Source organism: Daldinia loculata (assembly GCF_022478755.1).
Source record: "Daldinia loculata strain CBS 113971 unplaced genomic scaffold F4817scaffold_99, whole genome shotgun sequence".
Taxonomy (NCBI): Eukaryota; Fungi; Ascomycota; class Sordariomycetes; order Xylariales; family Hypoxylaceae; genus Daldinia; species Daldinia loculata.
This window is the reverse complement of record NW_026054953.1, coordinates 5,485-24,454: the sequence shown is the minus strand read 5'-3', so window position 1 is coordinate 24,454 and position 18,970 is coordinate 5,485. Positions and strand designations below refer to the sequence as shown.

General features: G+C 47.9%; 3 protein-coding genes across 3 annotated transcripts; 2 read left to right on the top strand and 1 right to left on the bottom strand.

Moving 5' to 3' along the window:
• The first annotated feature begins 5,984 nt into the window (after nt 1–5,984).
• F4817DRAFT_310130 (glycoside hydrolase family 3 protein) lies at nt 5,985–9,794 on the top strand. The gene is made up of 7 exons (XM_049299911.1): nt 5,985–6,396; nt 6,445–6,570; nt 6,625–6,883; nt 6,937–7,156; nt 7,212–8,514; nt 8,568–9,058; nt 9,157–9,794. The coding sequence occupies exons 1-7, from the start codon at nt 6,205–6,207 to the stop codon at nt 9,203–9,205; spliced, it is 2,640 nt and encodes an 879-aa protein (XP_049153841.1). The 5' UTR covers nt 5,985–6,204; the 3' UTR covers nt 9,206–9,794.
• Nucleotides 9,795–9,958: 164 nt separating this feature from the next.
• On the top strand, nt 9,959–12,821 carry F4817DRAFT_353783 (uncharacterized protein). The gene is made up of 3 exons (XM_049305431.1): nt 9,959–10,631; nt 10,721–12,568; nt 12,799–12,821. The coding sequence occupies exons 1-2, from the start codon at nt 10,254–10,256 to the stop codon at nt 12,512–12,514; spliced, it is 2,172 nt and encodes a 723-aa protein (XP_049153840.1). The 5' UTR covers nt 9,959–10,253; the 3' UTR covers nt 12,515–12,568; nt 12,799–12,821.
• A 1,363-nt stretch (nt 12,822–14,184) lies between these two features.
• F4817DRAFT_362513 (hexose transporter) lies at nt 14,185–16,066 on the bottom strand (the record flags this gene model as incomplete). The annotated part of the gene is made up of 3 exons (XM_049306534.1): nt 14,185–15,502; nt 15,571–15,843; nt 15,951–16,066. 3 exons carry the CDS (start codon nt 16,064–16,066, stop codon nt 14,185–14,187), a joined length of 1,707 nt encoding a protein of 568 aa, XP_049153839.1.
• Nucleotides 16,067–18,970: the final 2,904 nt, after the last annotated feature.

Genomic DNA, 18,970 nt, shown 5'->3' with positions numbered 1-18,970 from the left:
AAGGTGTCTTGAAACTTGCAAGAGAGGGCCGATCTGCAGGCCGCCGTAGGGTACTCTGGAGAAACGTGGTATACGCGGGTCAACCGACTAGCTACCTGCCTCTATAGGTTCGTGCCTACACTGATGGGATCTAGCGACGCAAGGCCGAAATATAAATGAGCCTTAGGTTACTATTATATGGTCGAGTTACGGATAAGTTGTCTATGCGGGGGGAGTATTTACCAACTTCCGGCTATTGTTGAGTAGGTACTGCGCATCTAAGCGAGAGAGTGTGCAGTCGAGACTGATGGTGAAAGAGGGGTCGTTCATCCCAGCGGAACGGTCTATCAGGCAAGGGGAGGGTATTAGTAAAGAGATCGTGTGTTATATTAGATTCCTTCCCTGAGATCTTGGGGGTTTCTTAGTTAGTGTTCCTACGCGAGAACATACGTCAGCTACCTGCCTCTCGTCTATGTCTCGTGTTTAATTAGGGACCATCTCTCGCGTGACCCTAATAGTGATGCTTCTAGAAGCTCGCTGGCACAAGTATGCAACCCTACTCCATCGAAGGTCGTTCATCTGGAGTCGTGGGAAGGCATTCGTGACCGACGGCTAGACGTGCCTGATTGCGAAGCTAACTTACCGCATGATAGGCTTCCCACCTCGGGAGTTGTAAGGAAAGACCAAACTCCCAAAGTTGATGTGCGCGGCGCGAAGATCCATGATTTCGTCGTTCAAAGTAGTGTAACCTCCCTACTATCCGAAACCGTGGGGGTTTATTATGGGAGCTACTTATTACTTAAGTAGTACGCGACATGTGTCATGGCGTGCCAATAACAACCGCAAAGCCGAAGAGGATAGCTAAGAGCTTCGATTGGGGAGCATCAGCCGCCGGCTTGCATATCGGAGTATACCAACTAAAGACAACACGACGCACCGCGAGGGATACCAAGATAACAGAAGTCGGTTCGAACCCGCCAGATAATGCGCGACCTTGGATCAACGCTTGTTGGTATCTCCAGACGCGACAAACCCCGGACAAGGTCGTCAAGCTTGCGGATGCGTACCAGCCAGCAGGCAGCCAAGGGGTTTCCAGCAAGTGAATAGCCGGAACTTGGATCTCGTTGTAGGTAATATACCAACCGCGTAAAGGACTCCCATAAGTGCTAACATAGATGACGTTCTAATATAACCTGAATGTGTGCTTGAGGGCTACCTCGCAAGGCCGAACGGGTTAGCTGGTCCGCGCCAAGGCAATAATGATATGATGCACTCCGAATTGTATTTATGGCTATTAAAGGTGTTCCCGCATGTGCATATCCCATTTTATATGGAAGCCTCTTCATCGGAATGTCGAACGGTCCTCCTAGTTGAATCCGTATCGACGAGTCCTAGGAGCTGTATTAAGAGCCATAGGACGTTGGGATAAGATTGATAAGCACCACGTGCGTAAGAAGGTCAAGACATAACTGGATACTTCGATCCGAACTACGGACGGCGCAATACTGCATGAGAACCGAGTTGCATTAGTCGGTCAGCCAACCGCTAAGTCGAAGCAACATGAGAAGAATGTGACCTCCAAGCCTCCAAGTATCTAGCGAGGCCATATATGGTAAGAGTGATGCCCTTCTCTTCAGCCACAATATGTAGGCTGCAGGCAAAATAGATTAACTGACAGGCCACGGATAAAACTTCCGAGCCAATCCGGACCCGATTTAATAACTATTCACGCAGCTGGCGAGTGTGATATTTACTCGATGAAAAAGCAAAATACCGAGATGGGATTAATAAACCGGTCCAACATACCGAAATGATCACAATCAGCCTTATGATCTAGGACGAGAGTGACTTGGTCCTATTAGGACTTTGCCAGCGAGCCTCGTTCACAGGAGATCAGTTCCCATCGAGTTTGGCTATCTTCTGAAGAGGCTCGAGAGGATGGAACAGTGGTAGGGGATGGGAAATTGATCAGCTCTACCCCTTGCTCTCCTGCATGTCGAGGTGAGTCGCGCCTGGTTCGTGGTCGTGACGGCCCACTATACGATCGAGAATCGCAACGACTAAACTCGTTTCTAGAACGCATCTGTGCATCTACCTGCCTTGTTTCATATATTTGCCGAAGCCAAGTCGATCAAAGCAACGGTGCTAATGCGAATATGACGACTCATATGAAAGCGAGAGGGTTGCTAAGACTGCAAAGCTAATGAGCCTCATCACGACTCGCCTTGTTCTTTATGGTGTACGGGCGCTACCATCGAAGTTTTAGCTTGGTATATTACCTAAGGTGACAACCTTACTATCCAGCTGCTACCTATTAGCGATATAGGGAGCTATTTAGACTTTGTGAGCACGGTATGTGACATGTCTCACCATAACATCTAGGAAATAAAATCGAGGCTAGTTCGATTCTGACGCTTCTCTACGGTTTTAAGTATCTTGCGCCTACGGTAGAGCCGAACAAAGACGGTACATGCTGACAAAATGCCCGTGAGTTAAAGCGGAATAGGGCCGGGGTGGGGAAAGATCTTGAGGGGCGCGCGACCCTAATGACCGTCTAGAGCTAGTGTGGGTCAGACGGCCCGCCGAAGAGAGTCGGGTTCGTGCTTCGTAGCCCCAAGGCGGATCTCGGCGCGGGTGGCGTCATCGAAACGTATAGCGGTTGGTCAATCCTTCGAGATAGACTCTGTAACGCGCCAGCCGACAGATTACTCAGATATACGATAGCTAGGTGAAAAACAAATATTAAAAAAAATAGTGTCATCAAAGATAGGCGAAGATGCGCCATGAATACAAATTTTGAACGTCCGGGAACTCGGGTAAAAGTATGCGACCCCCGGATATTCCTACTTATCATGGGGCCTTGAGTCGTGCGGGTCGGGCTGTCAGAGTAGCCAAGACTTGGACTTATCGATCGGATTTCCAGAAGAAGACTTGATCAACCTCGGGTTCGACAAGGAATCACCGTTGTACACCTAGGTGAAGAAGTATCAGATTAATTTATCTGCGCCTAAGAAAGTATGCGGAAGATCATTGGTAGATAGGTCATCCATAATGCTGGGCCACTTCTCCCGGAAATCTGAAGCGCTTTACTCGTCGCAGCCTCTAGTTACCTACCTAGGTACCAAGGTATGTACCTATGCTTGAACCTCTGCGGGTGCGAGGACCTAACAGGGCCGAATCGATCAGTATGGTGGAAATAATTTCGGCTGCAAACAATCGAGTTTTGTTTCTGGATCCGAAGAAGGTCCCAGTTGAAGAGCTTGGTATGCTATACCGAGACCGAACCAAAGTAAGGTGCTTCACGTGGAAACGGACCCTGTCTTGCAGGACTTACTCACATAGTACATAGCGTATGTCTGAAAGACGCCGTCCTAGTGTACATACTGCAAGCATGGATGTGGAATATCCCCATGCCCAGCCTAGGGGCAGGGGGGGACTTCAATCCAGATTAGGATAACGAAATATGTAGACCTGACTCGTCGTCTTGGGATTTGAAAGATAGGTATTATGCAAGTTGCAAAAATAAGGTAAGACTTTTACTATTGGTCAATCGGCGCTTCCTTCCTAGTCTTTCCCAATCGGGGTGCTTCCGGGCCGTGAACCCGATGCGTTAATCGGGTCCCGTAAGGTTCAAATAGCTGTGAAATAGCTGTGGATCTTTCCCACTTAGCGGAAAGAGCTATCGACTGCCACTGGTAAAACCACCTCAAACTTTTCCTAATAGAGGAATCCCGCCTTCAACTCAAATGCATGATCACCTACATATGTACGGGCATGTAGGTTAGGTATGTTAGGTACATGCACACACATTGATGTACCTACAAACATACCTACATACGCTACAGGATCTTCGACGCACTAGGTCTTCCAGACTCCTTGACTACCATAGCGGGGCTGCATGGGTTCGTGGAACGCTTCCAACTTGGATAATTATGCTATATATAATAATTATTGGATTTAGACCCAATCGTTTCAACATCGTGGAATAATTCTAACATCGTAGAATAATCCCAAAATGTAGAATAGTTTCGTAAAATAAAATAATTTTTGCTATTTACGTGACTTTCACGTGACTTTCACGTGAAAAAGTGGGGTAAAAGTTAAAAAATTTAAAAAAAGTGAAAAGATTAGGCCTTGAACCTATAGCTCCCGCGTTTGTATAACCATAAACCCCATAATAAAGTTTAAAGTTTAAACGTTTAAGCTAATAGAATAAGGTGGCTAATTTTATCGAATTATTTTAAGATAGAAATTTATCCGATTTTAGCCTTTATAACCTTTATTTTCGAAAAGGTAAAATTTGTAAAATTTTAACTTAAAAAAAAAAAAATTTTTTAAAAATTTTTTTTTCGAAATTTTTATAAAAAATGTTATGCGGAATAATTACAAATTGTAGAACGCTACCTACATTTGCGGAACAATTCTACATGCGATTTTAAAATAAACCTTGCTTACATAAGAAACGCCCCACTAATATCCAGATCCAGCCAATCAAAGGCCTTAGATCCGCGGAACGTTCCACCCCCACCAACCGTTCCGACATTGTCAAATCATTCCACGAACCCACATTTTGCCGCTATGGTACCTACTTGGGAAACCATCATTCTCAACTCAGCGCCGCTCTGGCCTACGAGTATAGGATTTGGGGGAGGTTCATAAGATTGCATCATGCTTTTCCTCGCCATTAATACGTAGCTAAGATCTATATAGATCTATACCGTTCAAGCTTGGACTAACGGAAAGTGGATACTGGTCCGATATTCATATTATCTAGCCCTTCGGTATACATTGAGCCTCCTAGTCGCTCTTGGAATCTCTTATGGATATGCCGTTTTATCGGTTGTCAACTAGCTGAACCGCTTAGGGATAGAACGGCCGGCTGCGTAGACGCCAATGCCTTACTTGAGAAAGACTTGCAGTGTACATCAGTATCCCGAGGCTCAGGGCGATCCGATTCGCCCTATACTCCGTACGATTCCTCCGCCGGCCTTGGAGACGGCCAAACCTCTTAGGCGGCTAGGCCAGAAGTGAGGTAACGGTTCAACCACCCATCCGGTTCGCCTAGGATGCGTTACAATGACCGGCGAATATATGTCGTGTAATAGAGGAGGGTTACGAGTTGTAAACTCGCAGGGTTTGTGGATCTCCTCCTAATCTATAACCACTCTACCGTGATATACACTAGCTAATCACAGTCGCAGTCATGCTTCCGCTTCGAGGAAAAGAGAGTATATAACCAGGAACCGTTTAGCTGTGGCTATCTCTCCACCCTTTTTTTCAGTTCGTGATCCGCTGCTGGGATCTTGGCTCGCTTGACCGCCTTGTCCGACATACCACCCCTTGCCCCCGTGCTCCACGTCCGAATGGATAAGTCCTCCCGTAGCGGCCCCCCACTCTATTCGCGCGACACCAACGTGGCTGCGTGGGCGTGCTTTTCGTTTCGTCTTCTCTCAAGTACCCTGAAACAACGCTCCTCCGGTCCGTCCCTGCCGATGTGGGTATTTCCTAGTTAGGACCAGCAATATAGTATCCCTCGTAGACGGACTTGTCAAGTGACAATGGTTGCACTAAAAGCAACCCAGAGATCACGTCGACACCGGGACGTACACTCTATCTCCACTCCTCACTTCTCGGCGGCTTTGCGGCATATGCCATTGATCGAAACTAATAAACCCATTGATAACATGTCAATCCTTCGACGGCCTGCTCGACTTGTGAGCGATAGCCCTGAGACGTCCGTTATGGGAAATACCGCATTGTCCTCCTGGTCGGTATTCTCGTGCATAGTACCATCCGAATTCCATTACCCCTGTCTTCGTATGTACCGAAGGTCCCATCGTATACTTTGATAGATAGCTGCCATCGTCTCGGCCGTGACGTCGTATTGCCTCCTCCCATTAATACATAAGTAAGATCTCCTCGACTTTGGCGTTCGGTCCTGAAGCTGTACTTGACTCATATAACCTTCGAGATCCCCCTTATACTCGTGGGGGAAAAGGTTACCTTGGGACCGGGTTCGTTGACGGACTTCGCTTCGCCCTACAGGGCTTTTTCTTGACCGATATACTAGCGTCTTCTCGACGTATTTGCGAACTCTCAGCTCATTATTAACTAATATTATTCTTGGTAACGTCTGAAGACATTAAGGCTCGCTGTGGATCACGTGCGACTATTTTCCTGGAAGAGCTGGTTATAATAATAGACGTCTTTAGCCATTATTCGAATATGGAGCATATTGACGACGCGCAGTTCTATGGGATAGACCCCAACGCATCACCGTACGAGAGTGTCGGAAGCAACACGACACCAGATACGGAATTCTCCCCTCCCGGAAGTCCATTTCCAAAAGTTGTCGCCTCTAAAGATTGCCGGTTGCTAGCGAGACAGAAGCTAGCTCAACTGAGCCTCAAGGAGAAGGTATATAATCAGAGAAATTCGATGCTGTCAGATCGCTAACTTGTCAAGGTATCGCTACTGACTGCTGCGGACTTCTGGCGGACGAAGTCGATACCGTCTAAAGGCATCCCAGCCATCAAGACGAGCGATGGCCCTAATGGCGCTCGGGGAGGCATCTTTGTTGGGGGTACCAAGGTTAGTCGAAGATCTCGAGGCTATAAGTCCTTGCTAACAATCGTCCTTACGTAGGCAGCCTTATTCCCGTGCGGTATCTCGCTTGCGGCTACCTGGAACAAAGATCTGCTATACACAATTGGTCAGCACTTAGCCGATGAGGTCAGGGCCAGGTCGGCCAATGTGCTCCTCGCCCCCACAGTCTGCATACATCGTCATCCTCTCGGCGGCCGAAATTTCGAATCTTTCTCGGAAGATCCGCTCCTCACCGGCAAGCTTGCCTCTAGGTATATACAGGGGCTGCAGTCCAAAGGAGTCGCCGCGACCATTAAGCGTTCGCTACCATCTACCTACTAGCATTCGGAACTTCAACTGATAGTCGGACAGATTTCGTAGCAAATGAACAGGAAACTCATCGGCTTACCATCGATTCGGTGATGATGGAACGTCCGTTGAGAGAGCTCTATCTTCGACCGTTCGAGATAGCTGTACGAGAAGCGAACCCATGGGCCGTCATGTCTGCGTATAATCTGGTCAACGGAACTCACGCCGACATGAACAACCACACGCTCAAAGATATACTACGGGGAGAATGGGGCTATGATGGGTAAGTCTAATTCATATCCGAGTTAAGATCGATAGCTGATATTTGGGATTCTTAGAACCGTCATGTCCGACTGGGGCGGTGTCAATTCGACTGTCGAGTCGATAAAGGCAGGGTGTGATATAGAGTTCCCCTTTTCGTCTAAGTGGCGCTTCGACAAGGTCCTGAAAGCCATCGATGATGGTCAACTTACGATTGACGATATAAATATTGCCGCAGAAAACGTCTTGACCCTTGTCGAACGCACCAAGGGAGATAATATGTCGGCAGAAGAAGCCGAGCGTGAAGACGACAGAGAAGAGACGAGGATGTTGATTCGTGAAGCAGGAGCAGAGGGTCTAACTTTGTTAAAGAACGAAGGGCAGATTCTACCACTCAACCCTAGAACCACCAAAGTCGCGGTCATCGGTCCGAACGCCAACCGGGCCATTGCCGGCGGTGGAGGTAGCGCTAGTCTTAACCCTTATTACAACACGCTTCCGCTCGATAGCATTATAACAGCGGCACAACAGGAAGTCGTATATGCTCAAGGATGTCACATTCATAAGTGGCTTCCGGTCGCGTCGCCTTTCTGTACCGACAAGTCGGGCGAGCCGGGTGTGACTCTTGATTGGTTTAGCGGAGATCAGTTCCAGGGAAACGTAATCGTCACACAGAGAAGAACGAATACCGATCTTTTCCTATGGGACTCCGCACCACTGGCCCAACTCGGTCCCGAATGGTCAGCTATAGCAACGACTTATATAACGCCGACGACTACCGGGAAGCACACGATCAGTTTCATGAGTGTCGGTCCCGGAAGGCTGTACGTGGATGGAAAATTGGCTCTCGACCTCTGGAATTGGACGGAAGAAGGCGAGGCGATGTTTGACGGCTCTATCGATTATATGGTTGACGTTGATATGCAAGCTGGAAGACCAGTACAGCTACGAGTAGAGATGACGAATGAGCTTCGACCAATCGCCAAGCAGAAAGTTTTCAACATGACACATAAATACGGAGGTTGCCGCCTCGGCTTCAAGGAGGAAGATCAGGTCGACTATCTTCAGCAAGCTGTAGACGCAGCAAGAGAAGCAGACGTCGCCGTCGTTATCGTTGGGCTCGATGCCGAGTGGGAATCCGAGGGATATGACCGAAAGACGATGGACCTTCCTTCCGACGGAAGCCAAGATCGATTGATCGAGGCCGTCGTGAAGGCTAATCCGCGAACGGTTGTAGTCAACCAATCCGGCTCGCCGGTAACCATGCCTTGGGCGGACCAAGTACCGACCATCATTCAGGCTTGGTATCAGGGTCAAGAAGCCGGGAACGCGTTAGCCGACGTCTTATTCGGCCGACGGAACCCCAGTGGTAAACTTCCAGTAAGTTATGCAGTCCCCAATAACCCATCGATCTTGTCGACTAATTATAACAGACAACTTTCCCTCGGCGGCTCGAAGACACTCCCGCATACCACAACTGGCCCGGCGAGAACTCACGTGTTCTATACGGTGAAGGCTTCTACATCGGATACAGGCACTACGATCGGACGAGCATCGCACCCCTATTCCCGTTCGGTCATGGCCTCTCGTACACAACGTTCGAGTATGGCCGACCGTCCCTTAGCCGGAGGACACTGACAGAGTCGGCGCCAATCCACCTAATCATGGCGGTCACTAATACCGGAAGCGTAGCTGGCTCAGAGACGGTCCAGATATATGTCAGAGACGACAAGTCGAGGCTACCTCGCCCCGAGAAAGAACTTGTGGCGTTCGAAAAGGTATCGCTCCAGCCAGAAGAAACTAAGCATATCATCATCCCGCTGGATAAGTACGCAGTTGGATACTATGATGATTCAGTTCCGGCATGGATCGCGGAGGAGGGCACATTTAAAGTGCTGATAGGGGCGTCGGCGACTGATATCAGGTGAGCATCCCCTCCACCCCTCGCTTAGCAAACTCCCCCCTACGACCTACCTATCCCGTTAACCCTTATTGACAATCACTAACCGGTTTAATCTACAGGCATGCGATACCGTTTGATGTCAAAGAATCATTCACTTGGACATTTTAATTCTATGCCCTCTTTAGGCATTAGCAAACTTACCCACTCGGCCTATTCAGGCTTATGTATCTTATTTTGGTTCACTCTTTACGCACGCAGCAAGGACGCTATAATCCTGCGCATACGGGTCTTTTCTGATACCTTTGATATCCCTATACGGCGATTGGGCGTGGTCATAATGGCGTATTCCCCGGACTTTATGAGATTCCCGCCTGGAAGTGCTCTTATCAGAAGAGCGCTCCAGGCATGCTGACATGAGAGATATCGGATTATACTGGTACACTCTTTAACCACGAAGGTTATAAACCGAACAAGTAGTTGTACACAAATATACTTGCTTCTCTACGGAGATGATATCCAGTTTTAATTTATTGTCTCATCGCTTAACCTTAGCATATCGTAAGCCACTGAACACCCGGAGTTTTGGTGTCGTAGATGTTGCCACATAGGTACTCATATACTGGAGAAGAGGCGAACCAGAGAATAGGGGTTTCAAATCCAGGGAAGCTCTCATAAATATTCAACTTTGATAACACAGTTCCTTCGGGTTTAAAAAGTTCAAGACAAGATGATGTTGATCATTGACCTATTCTCTTTTAAAGATGTCTTGGAAGGGAGTAGGTTGTACATTGGGATAACAGCATATGTGATACTATTTCCGTGTTAGGGCTAACATGCCTTTAAACGGTATCCGAGCTAGATTTAGATCTGGACCGTGCGAAGAAAGGGGGGGCGCATGGGCGCAGTAGCTGGCAGTCCCCACAGAAAAAATAAAGTTATAGCGTATCATTTTAAGGTAACACCAAGGGTCCATCTTTCCACTACGATTTGGCGACGCTCCACGTTCTTAGGGACGTTAATTAATTAATACCTTATTACATACATATTTTCTAGAAGTCTACAATTCTAGAACAGGGCCTAAAGTGCTCTTGATTAATATTATTATTTACCTACCTCGGAAGATATAGCTTGGAAATTCATACAAAGTACGAAAGGAGCTAACAAGCTGTGATCCCCACGGACCAGTATACAGCTACGTATCCGCCTATGGCTACCAATGTCGATCGCAATGGTGCCGCCTTATAGCAACGGCAACGGCTACGGCTACCCGTCGTCTCCCCTGCCTACATCTTCCTCCTATGATTACGGCTACATGAATAATAACGAGCCCCAATCCATCTGCGACGAGATACTCGCTTGCTTCGGAGTTATGCTGGGGCAACTCTGGGGATACATAAACGGAAGGGGTCGACAAGTAGCTTGGAGCTGGGCTATGAAGGCAGCGCATCAAATCAGGAAGAATATGACCCGTCAACGTCTCTTGAGCTTCCCGCATCTGCTCGTAGCTCTCTGGATACTCGTTATGCTATGGGGGGAACGCTGGGTATTCGCAAGTCGGATACGGAGTTGCGACTGGGACCATTGGGAAGATTGGGTAAGTTCGAGATGTCGAGAAGTCTCAGGGGCTCTTCATATTGGTATAGAAGCGCAAAGCAAATTCATTAACACATTACAATTTTATAGCCAGCTGGAGTAACTCCGCATCGATTAATATTCGTCGCTGATCCCCAGATTATCGATCCTCACTCCTACCCCGGTCGCCCGTGGCCCCTCAACCCCCTCACCATGACCATAACCGATAATTACATGCGGCAATCATATATACAATTACAGAAGCAACTACATCCAGACACTGTCTTCTTTCTGGGAGACCTTTTTGACGGCGGAAGAGAGTGGAAGACGAGAAACGGGAACTTCGAAGATCCGGAATGGGCAAAAGAGCACCGGCCGGCCGAAGAGAGAAAATATTTGAAGGAATGGCATAGAAAATACGGTGACGATTACTGGCTTCGGGAGTACGCGAGATTCGGCAACATATTCTACGACAACTGGAATCTGGGGGGTGTTTTCCCCGGCCCGGGACAGCGAGGACGAAAACTCATCTCAAGTTTACCGGGGAATCACGATTTAGGTTTTGGGGCTGAGGTGAAGGTTCCCGCGAGGCATCGATTTAATGCATATTTCGGAGAGACGAACAGGGTTGATGTCATCGGAAACCACACGTTTGTGTCCGTGGACACACTGTCTCTGAGCGCTGGCACCTCGAGCATGAAAGGCCAGGTCGATCTGCAGCCTATCTACGGCCCAGTCCAGCAATTTTTGAAAGAAGTTCAAGCGACGAAGCGAAGGGCCGTTCAGAAGGAGTTACGGTTTTGGAGGGGTGAAGTAGAGGAGCTGGCTTTCAAGCACAAAGTTGAAGATATCGAAACAGCAGACTATAACAACTTGCCGACTATAGATCCAGGAGAGGGTGCACCCGATCTCCCGACCGTCCTCTTAACGCACGTACCTCTATACCGAGATCCAGGAACACCCTGCGGTCCGATGAGAGAGCACTGGCCTCCGACAAACCCACCCAAAGGCCAGACAGGGCCCGTAATCCCGGATCACCGAAATGCCATTAGCGTCTCAGGCGGTTATCAATACCAGAATGTACTAAATCCGGAAGATTCTGAAAGGCTGGTAAAGAACATCGGCAACGTAATACATGCATTTTCCGGAGATGACCATGATTACTGCGAGGTGGTACACACGCCGGAGCAGGGAAACGTCCGCGAGATCACGGTCAAGAGTTTCAGCATGGCCATGGGGGTGCCGACGCCGGGTTTCCAGATGGTTTCTATGTACAACCCCATCGATGACAAGGGAAACCCTCTCCCGGGCTCCCCGAAGGCTACACTGCAAACTCACCTCTGCCTACTCCCACAACAGCTCTCGACATTCATGACGTACGCCGCCCTTGCCGTGTTAACCGTACTAATACTCGTAGCGCGCGCCTTCCTCCTCCCCGTCTTCAATCTCCAGCCGTTCGCCTTAGAACCTGCCCAACACCCATCATCAGCACTACTCCCGATATTCAAAGCCAAGACTGAAGGTGACGACAGGTTCGCTTCCGACATGACGCCAAGTTCATCAAGGACATCTTCGTCAAAGTTCCCCTCGGCCCGCGTGTCGTCCACAAGACCCCGCGGCCAATCCATAACCAACGGGCTGGCATCACAAACACGCGCCGCCTCGCCCAATACCAAAGCGAAAGCTAACTCCGGGAAATGGGGATGGGGTCAGAATAAGGGTCCTCGCATAGAAATTAGGAGGGACGCTTATTACGACGATAAGGAGCGCAGCAGCGACACGTGGAAACCGGCGTCGCGGTCGCGAAATACGCTGGGGGTCGTTAGTAGGGAGATATGGACGACGACCTGGCGCGTGGTGTGGATGGCATTGCTATTTTTCGCGTACCTCACGTATAAAGGGTAAGGGCGAGTGATGGAATCGTGTTTATACTGTGTGTAATGGCTGCAATACCTAGACGTATGTATAATTTCACAGGCGTCCCCCCTTTTCTTGCGTTTAGGTTCTTCTTCTTTTACCTATACTTCTTTGGGAAAGAAACAACAAGGAAGGGAAGAAGGGAATACATAGGAAATAGGGGGTAGGAGAACCAATATATGGCTGGCTAGCGAGCGAGAAAAGGGAATACAAGCCGGTAGAGGGGCTTGTTATGCTAATATGAGGCTAATCAAAGGAAATTCTCTTCGTAGCGGTACTGGGGTTGCAAATATGGAAGACCCTGAGGATAAAGACGAGGATACCTACCTAGGTAGATGGATATTGTATCTGTTCTGTTGGCCGAGCAAGCGTAAGGAGTAAACAAGAGAGCGAATTAGCGCGCGTTGTTGGTCCTAGAACTGGCTGTTCCCGGGTATTGATATTGATATTGATATGATGGGATGGCTGGGGGTGCGTTATAAATAATATCAAGGTGCATTAGGTACATTACAGGTATACGGGTATAGATAGCAACACATGTCTTATTCTTCGTGTTTGATGATGATGTGACTACATAGGTACAGACGGGAATATTTGGTATAATTACGATGGACACTAACCTACCTGATGTTAGAGGTTTAATTAAGTCAAGCTTAAAACGGGAGGAAGATCAACTTCCCTCGGGCTACCGAGATACCCGTACGGCGCCGTACTTAATTCCCTACGCTATTTCTAAGCGAAGCAAGCAGGAAACCCACCCCTAAAGTCTCTAGCATAACTCGCCTGCAGAATTTACTTTAGCGAGGATCGTGAGTGAATAGGGGGTTTAAGATCAAATTAGAGGAGGGTATATCTCTATCTCCCCTCCCAATCCCCTATTAAGGAGAAGCTGCCAACTTCCAAAAATAGGGGAATCTCACTCCCACCTATCGACGACAGCACATACTCAACCTACAGAAATTATATTTCCGCGCTAATATCTACGATTATATCGTATGAAGGAAGTAACTACGAGCTCAATTCGACACGACACTACCTTAACGGTCACAGTAGATCAGACAAAAATATTCGAACATTTCATCTTTTTTAAATTCGCCAAGCAGCTAAGCAACAGATCAACTCGACCGCCTATCTAGGTACCTATTCAAGCCGTGCTGTGGGTGCCCGCAAAAACAGTAGGATCTCCCTCGAGACCACCTACACTGCGGTATAGAACGCAGCGCGAAAGACGGCTGGGCCTACGATACGGACATGTCGAGGAATAAGCCTGAGCTCCTAGACGAGAAGAAAAAAAGGAGGGGGGAACCTATGCGGCCCAAGGGCCGTGCACGCCTCGTGCCTTTTTTCGAGGCGGTTGCTATATGCCCAACGCGAACCGGTGATTGTTCCCAAAATGATGTGTCGCCTAATTGACATGATGCCGCCCGTAGTACCCGCCAAACCAAAGCCCGCCGTCCCAGAAATCCCAATTGTGAATGATTCCCCAGCAGTCCAACTCCCGTTGCCGTAAACTCCGTCTCGTTAAACTCCTACGCTTATATATATATATATCCAATGTAACACCAAAGAACAGAAAATCCCAAGCCTCTTCGGTGGAGGCGGTCATAACTAAGACAGGGGCGGTTGCGTACCGACAGACGATGAGAAAGGATCGAGGATCAATAGCTGAAGTCGACATTACCCATACCCATTTGGTTTATTATCTTATCCTCTTCCGACTGGCTCTCTTCAGGGTTAGAATCTGTAGTATGTATCGTCTGTACGCTCTCGCTAGTCGTCGTCGTCGTTCTAGAGGCTTGTAATTCGTGTTCGGGTGGTGGGATACCGCTATCTGCAAATCCGACGTCGCGCAACTGTTGGAAACTCCAGCTCGGTTCGAAATCTTTGCTCTTCCACGCGAAGGGGACACGCTCGTACATCTCGTCGATCTGCTCCAGGCTGATTTTGCTCGTCTCGTAAATCATACCGTATACAAAGATGGCGGCAAGCACGCAGAAAGCTCCCCACACGTAAAAGACTTTGGCCCCCAAGGCGGCATAACCGTTCCCTTCTTCCACCATAAAGGGCGTTCCGTAGGCGATGCCAAAATTTAATAACCAATTAGACGCCGTGGAAACCGACATAGACTTTGCGCGAATCTTGAGAGGATATATTTCTGATGTAACGACCCAGGTCACCGGACCCCACGAGGCGGCGTAGAAGAAAACAAATAAGGAGACGAAGACGATGAGAAGCTTGGCTACCAATGAGCTCTGCGAGTCGCTCGCAAGGGTAGAAAATATGGCGATGATGAGTTGGCACACGGCCATGCCAAGCGCGCCGACGATGAGTAATTTCCGACGGCCCCAAGTTTCTACGACGAATAATCCGGGGAAAGTCGATACGACATTGATGACGTTCATGACGAGGGAGATTAGGAAAGGGTCCGAGACGCCGGCGGTAGTGAAAAACGTAGTTCCGTAATACATGATGAAGTTGATACCGGTGAGTTGCTGCAACATCTGAAGACAGCAGCCAGTTAACGTCCGGCGGCCGAGATGAGGTGTTCCGATAAAAAGGTCACGGTATGAGGCAGTTCCCAGCGCGAGTTCGTATTCGTGGTTCGCTTCGATCTCGGCGAGTTCTTCGACGAGGGCGGGATGTGTTATATCGAGACGGCGAAGACGACTAAGGGCGAGACCAGCGGCGTGCTTATTGCCCTGTTTGATGAGGAATCGAGGAGTTTCGGGGAGGACGAGCAGGCCGAGACATAATACGCAGGCCCATGTGAGCTGAAGGCCCATGGGAATCCGATACGCGGGTGGACCGGCCATCTTTTGGGTGAGGAGATTGACGATGGATGCCGCCAATAGACCGAACGTTATTGAAAGTTGATATGCGCAAACTAACGTACCGCGAATCCATTTCGGGGCCATCTCAGATTGGTATAAAGGGACGAGGACAGAAACGGATCCAACACCAACACCAGCGAAGAACCTATACGACAGTATTAATTAGCAAGTCCAGCCTGAACTGGTAATTAGAGGAGCCAGATGTGAACATACCTGCCCGCTAACAGCATCGGAATAGCATCCGCGCAAACTTGGAATATGACGCCGAAAGAAAAGACGCAGACGGAGGCGATGATCGATATTCGACGGCCTATCCAATCACCAAGAGGGGCGGCCATGATGGCACCGGCGACGGTACCGGCACTTAAGATGGCGACGATGATGGAAATTTCAGAAGGGGAAAGGTCATAGCTGCCGTCATGGTCTCGGTAACCGGTGTTGAATTGACTCTTAAACGAACTCATCGCAAGAATACCATTTATCGTCCTTGAAAAAAAAGTAACAAGTTAGCACATCGCACTACCTTTTTGATTTCCTCCAACGCATTGGAATCCAAACAGATTGAAGCGGAAGGGCCGTGTCGTGATGCTCACCCTGTATCGTATCCGAACAAGAGACCACCGGTCGCTACGAAGAGGCCAACCATAATTGCCGGGGCAGAAGAGCCGGCGACATTATCGGGTTTATGCCAGCCCATGGCTATCGCCATGGTGACGGTGTTTCGACGTCAAACCGGCACTATTGATGATTATTGCGTCGCTCGTAGTCGATGGAAGAGGTTGTGGGTTGAATTGTGCAGTATCCCATTGATCGAGAGATACCTTTGGGGATACGATACTGTAGGCGGGAATCGATTAGGATAGTGGGTAATAATAGAGTGCGAGTTGCAGGGTGGAGAAAAAAGGGCAGCGAGGGAAAAGGCGGGAGAGAAGAACCAGAGGGTCAGGATCAGCAAGACGCTTTGGGGGGGGAGAAGACGCTGGGGAGCAATGGGAGCACGAGAAACAGAGAAACAGCGTGCGAGGGCCAAGAAGTCAACCCGCCTGATTGGTCCTGGGCCAGAGTGGGTGTGCTTAAGCGAGTCCAGAGACGGGCAGGACGGGGTTGCTATTCAACGACCCCCCCTACATACATAGAGAAGAGTCGCTGAACATCAAACATTGAATTTGGATTTTCATCCTGGTCATCCAGAATTGTAAGTTGGTTTGCTGCATGCTTACCAGTCCTTTGTATTTATTGTGCCTAACATAGAACACCAAACAAAGAATAGGTATGTCCCCAACACCATTCCGGTTAGCCTCTAGCTGGTAACTGGAGGTTTCTGTCAGTCGCTGAGACCTCTGGGCTGAACCAGTTTGCTAGGATACTAGCCTAGCAACCGGCTTCTATCATACGATATCGAGAATACCGCTAGAAATCCCTTTTCTATCTCATACTCGTCGCGGTATTCATTCTGCTATGCATAATTATGAGAGTTGGTGAGTAGGGACAGGGTGACAAGATGTGACTTAGTGCCGATTCAGTCATAGATTGTCTATCACTAGAAGGGAATAGAGACTCTCTATACTCTAGTCGGCAGCACGGATATTACTCGCTCACATGGCTGCTAACCAACGGAGCAATAGAGAAGAGAATATGCCACATGCAAATGAGTAACTGGTTCCGGGGTCGCTTATGGTCTTCCCAGCTTTCAACTTGGTACCAAGGGTGGGTTGACAACAAGGGAGCTGAAGCCTTGCATAGAAGCCACGCACGCAGCATGTATTTTTGTCGACATGTATTCTGCAAGTAATGACAATGACTTTCGGGTTTGTATGTACTTGCCGCTATCCATGTCCGGACAGGTAATCTAGACAACCAAATCTCGTCGCCAAGGGGACAAGACCGTCCTCTATTGAAGCCTACTCCGTATAGTTCCTAGGCGCCTAGGAATTGTTGGAGCTTGCAATATTGTTGCACGCCGATATTTGCGGCCAAGTCCCTAACTTAGCTACCTAATGCAAGGTAGAAAAATAGATGGCTCCTGGGAAGGATTCACACTTGCTACGGCCGACCAGTCGATACCTTGCAAGGAACGCAGATTGGTTTCCTGTTTGGTCCTTGCCTCAATATTTCGTAGAACGAGTGTAATAAATATGGCATCACGTATTATCTCGTTACACCTGAGCAGCCCGAGGGAGAGGAGAGGTAAGCAGACCAATGAACGGTGTCTTCAACCCGGGGATCCCCTAATCCATATTCTGGGCTGCAGAACTTGTCTTAGTTTGAGTGTAACACAGCATGAAAGCGACGAGCTGGAAGACGTAAGTAGGGGTGATCAGACTAGGTAATAAAAAACTAAGAATAAGCGGCGCATACTTGCGATTGCCTAGCTGTAGCCTGTCACGGGGTAATGCTGGATGAAAGGATATCAGAAATGGCGGTGATTCCAACGATGCTCCATTAGGATTAGATGGCTTAGGTAGGTCGATGACCAACGGTCGACGTGATGGGATTAGCTAGTTAGATGGAATTAGATGCTTCAATGTTGGTCCAGGGGGTACCTTGGCTTGCTTGGACGACGAGTCGTGAGTCGTGCTCGAATTACTGTTCAGCCTTGAAAGAGCTAAGCTTGGTTGTTGGTGCGGAATAAAAAGGTCCAGCCAGCAGTACCTAGTCGTGGATCACAAGAGGCCTTTGCGGGGAAGACCAGAAATGATTGCTAGACACCCCCCCCCAGGCGCTCCACGATGTGACGATGCCCCCCCATGATTCCACGAAGCAACAATAGCGGCGCAGGCGTGGAGACTCCACGCGAGTCCGGTGCCAAGATGATTCCTTTTCTGGATACTCCCTGCTTTATCATTTTAGTTTTGAACGAGTCAACGACAAGTTTTTTTTCTCCGTCCGAGAGGTTCTCGATTATGTTCATCCGTGCTGCTAGATTAATTCTATGCATATGAAAATTCTTGGAAGAGCAAATAGATTCCGAGAGTACATATAATATGTAACTACCTTAGGTAACTAACCTAACTTAACCCAAGAACATTAAAACCTTAACATTTAGCTATTACTTTCCCAAGCAATTAGTGCAAAATCAAAGTACAAAGTCAAAAAGTATATGAGAAGCCGCATTATTATGGGATAATACTTAAATATTTGTACTTGCCCCTATTTTACATTAGCGGGTAAGGGGGGTTTATTGACATGGTGTTAACAAACGTGTTAAGGTGTGGACATAATGTCGGCCATGCATATGTCAAATGACTATTACTACGGTGATTGGCTAGTATACGTAATATAGTCACCCCCAGGGGTGATTGTATCTTAATTATAAAAATAACCAGGTTTAAAAAAGTGGCTTTTTAAACATCGTTATTAACGGTAATCACGGTCATTTAATCGATAAATGTTATATATAAAATTATATTAAATTAAATTATTATTACCATTTAAAAGTTTAATAATATTAAAAAATAAAAAAATAAAAAGTTTTATAATTTAATATAAAACTTTTAACATATTTATATATATATAATAAAAACATAAACACATGTAAAAATTAATTAAAAAAATTACGTTAAATTATTATTATAAAATTATAAGTTACGTATTTTACCATTATATTATAAAA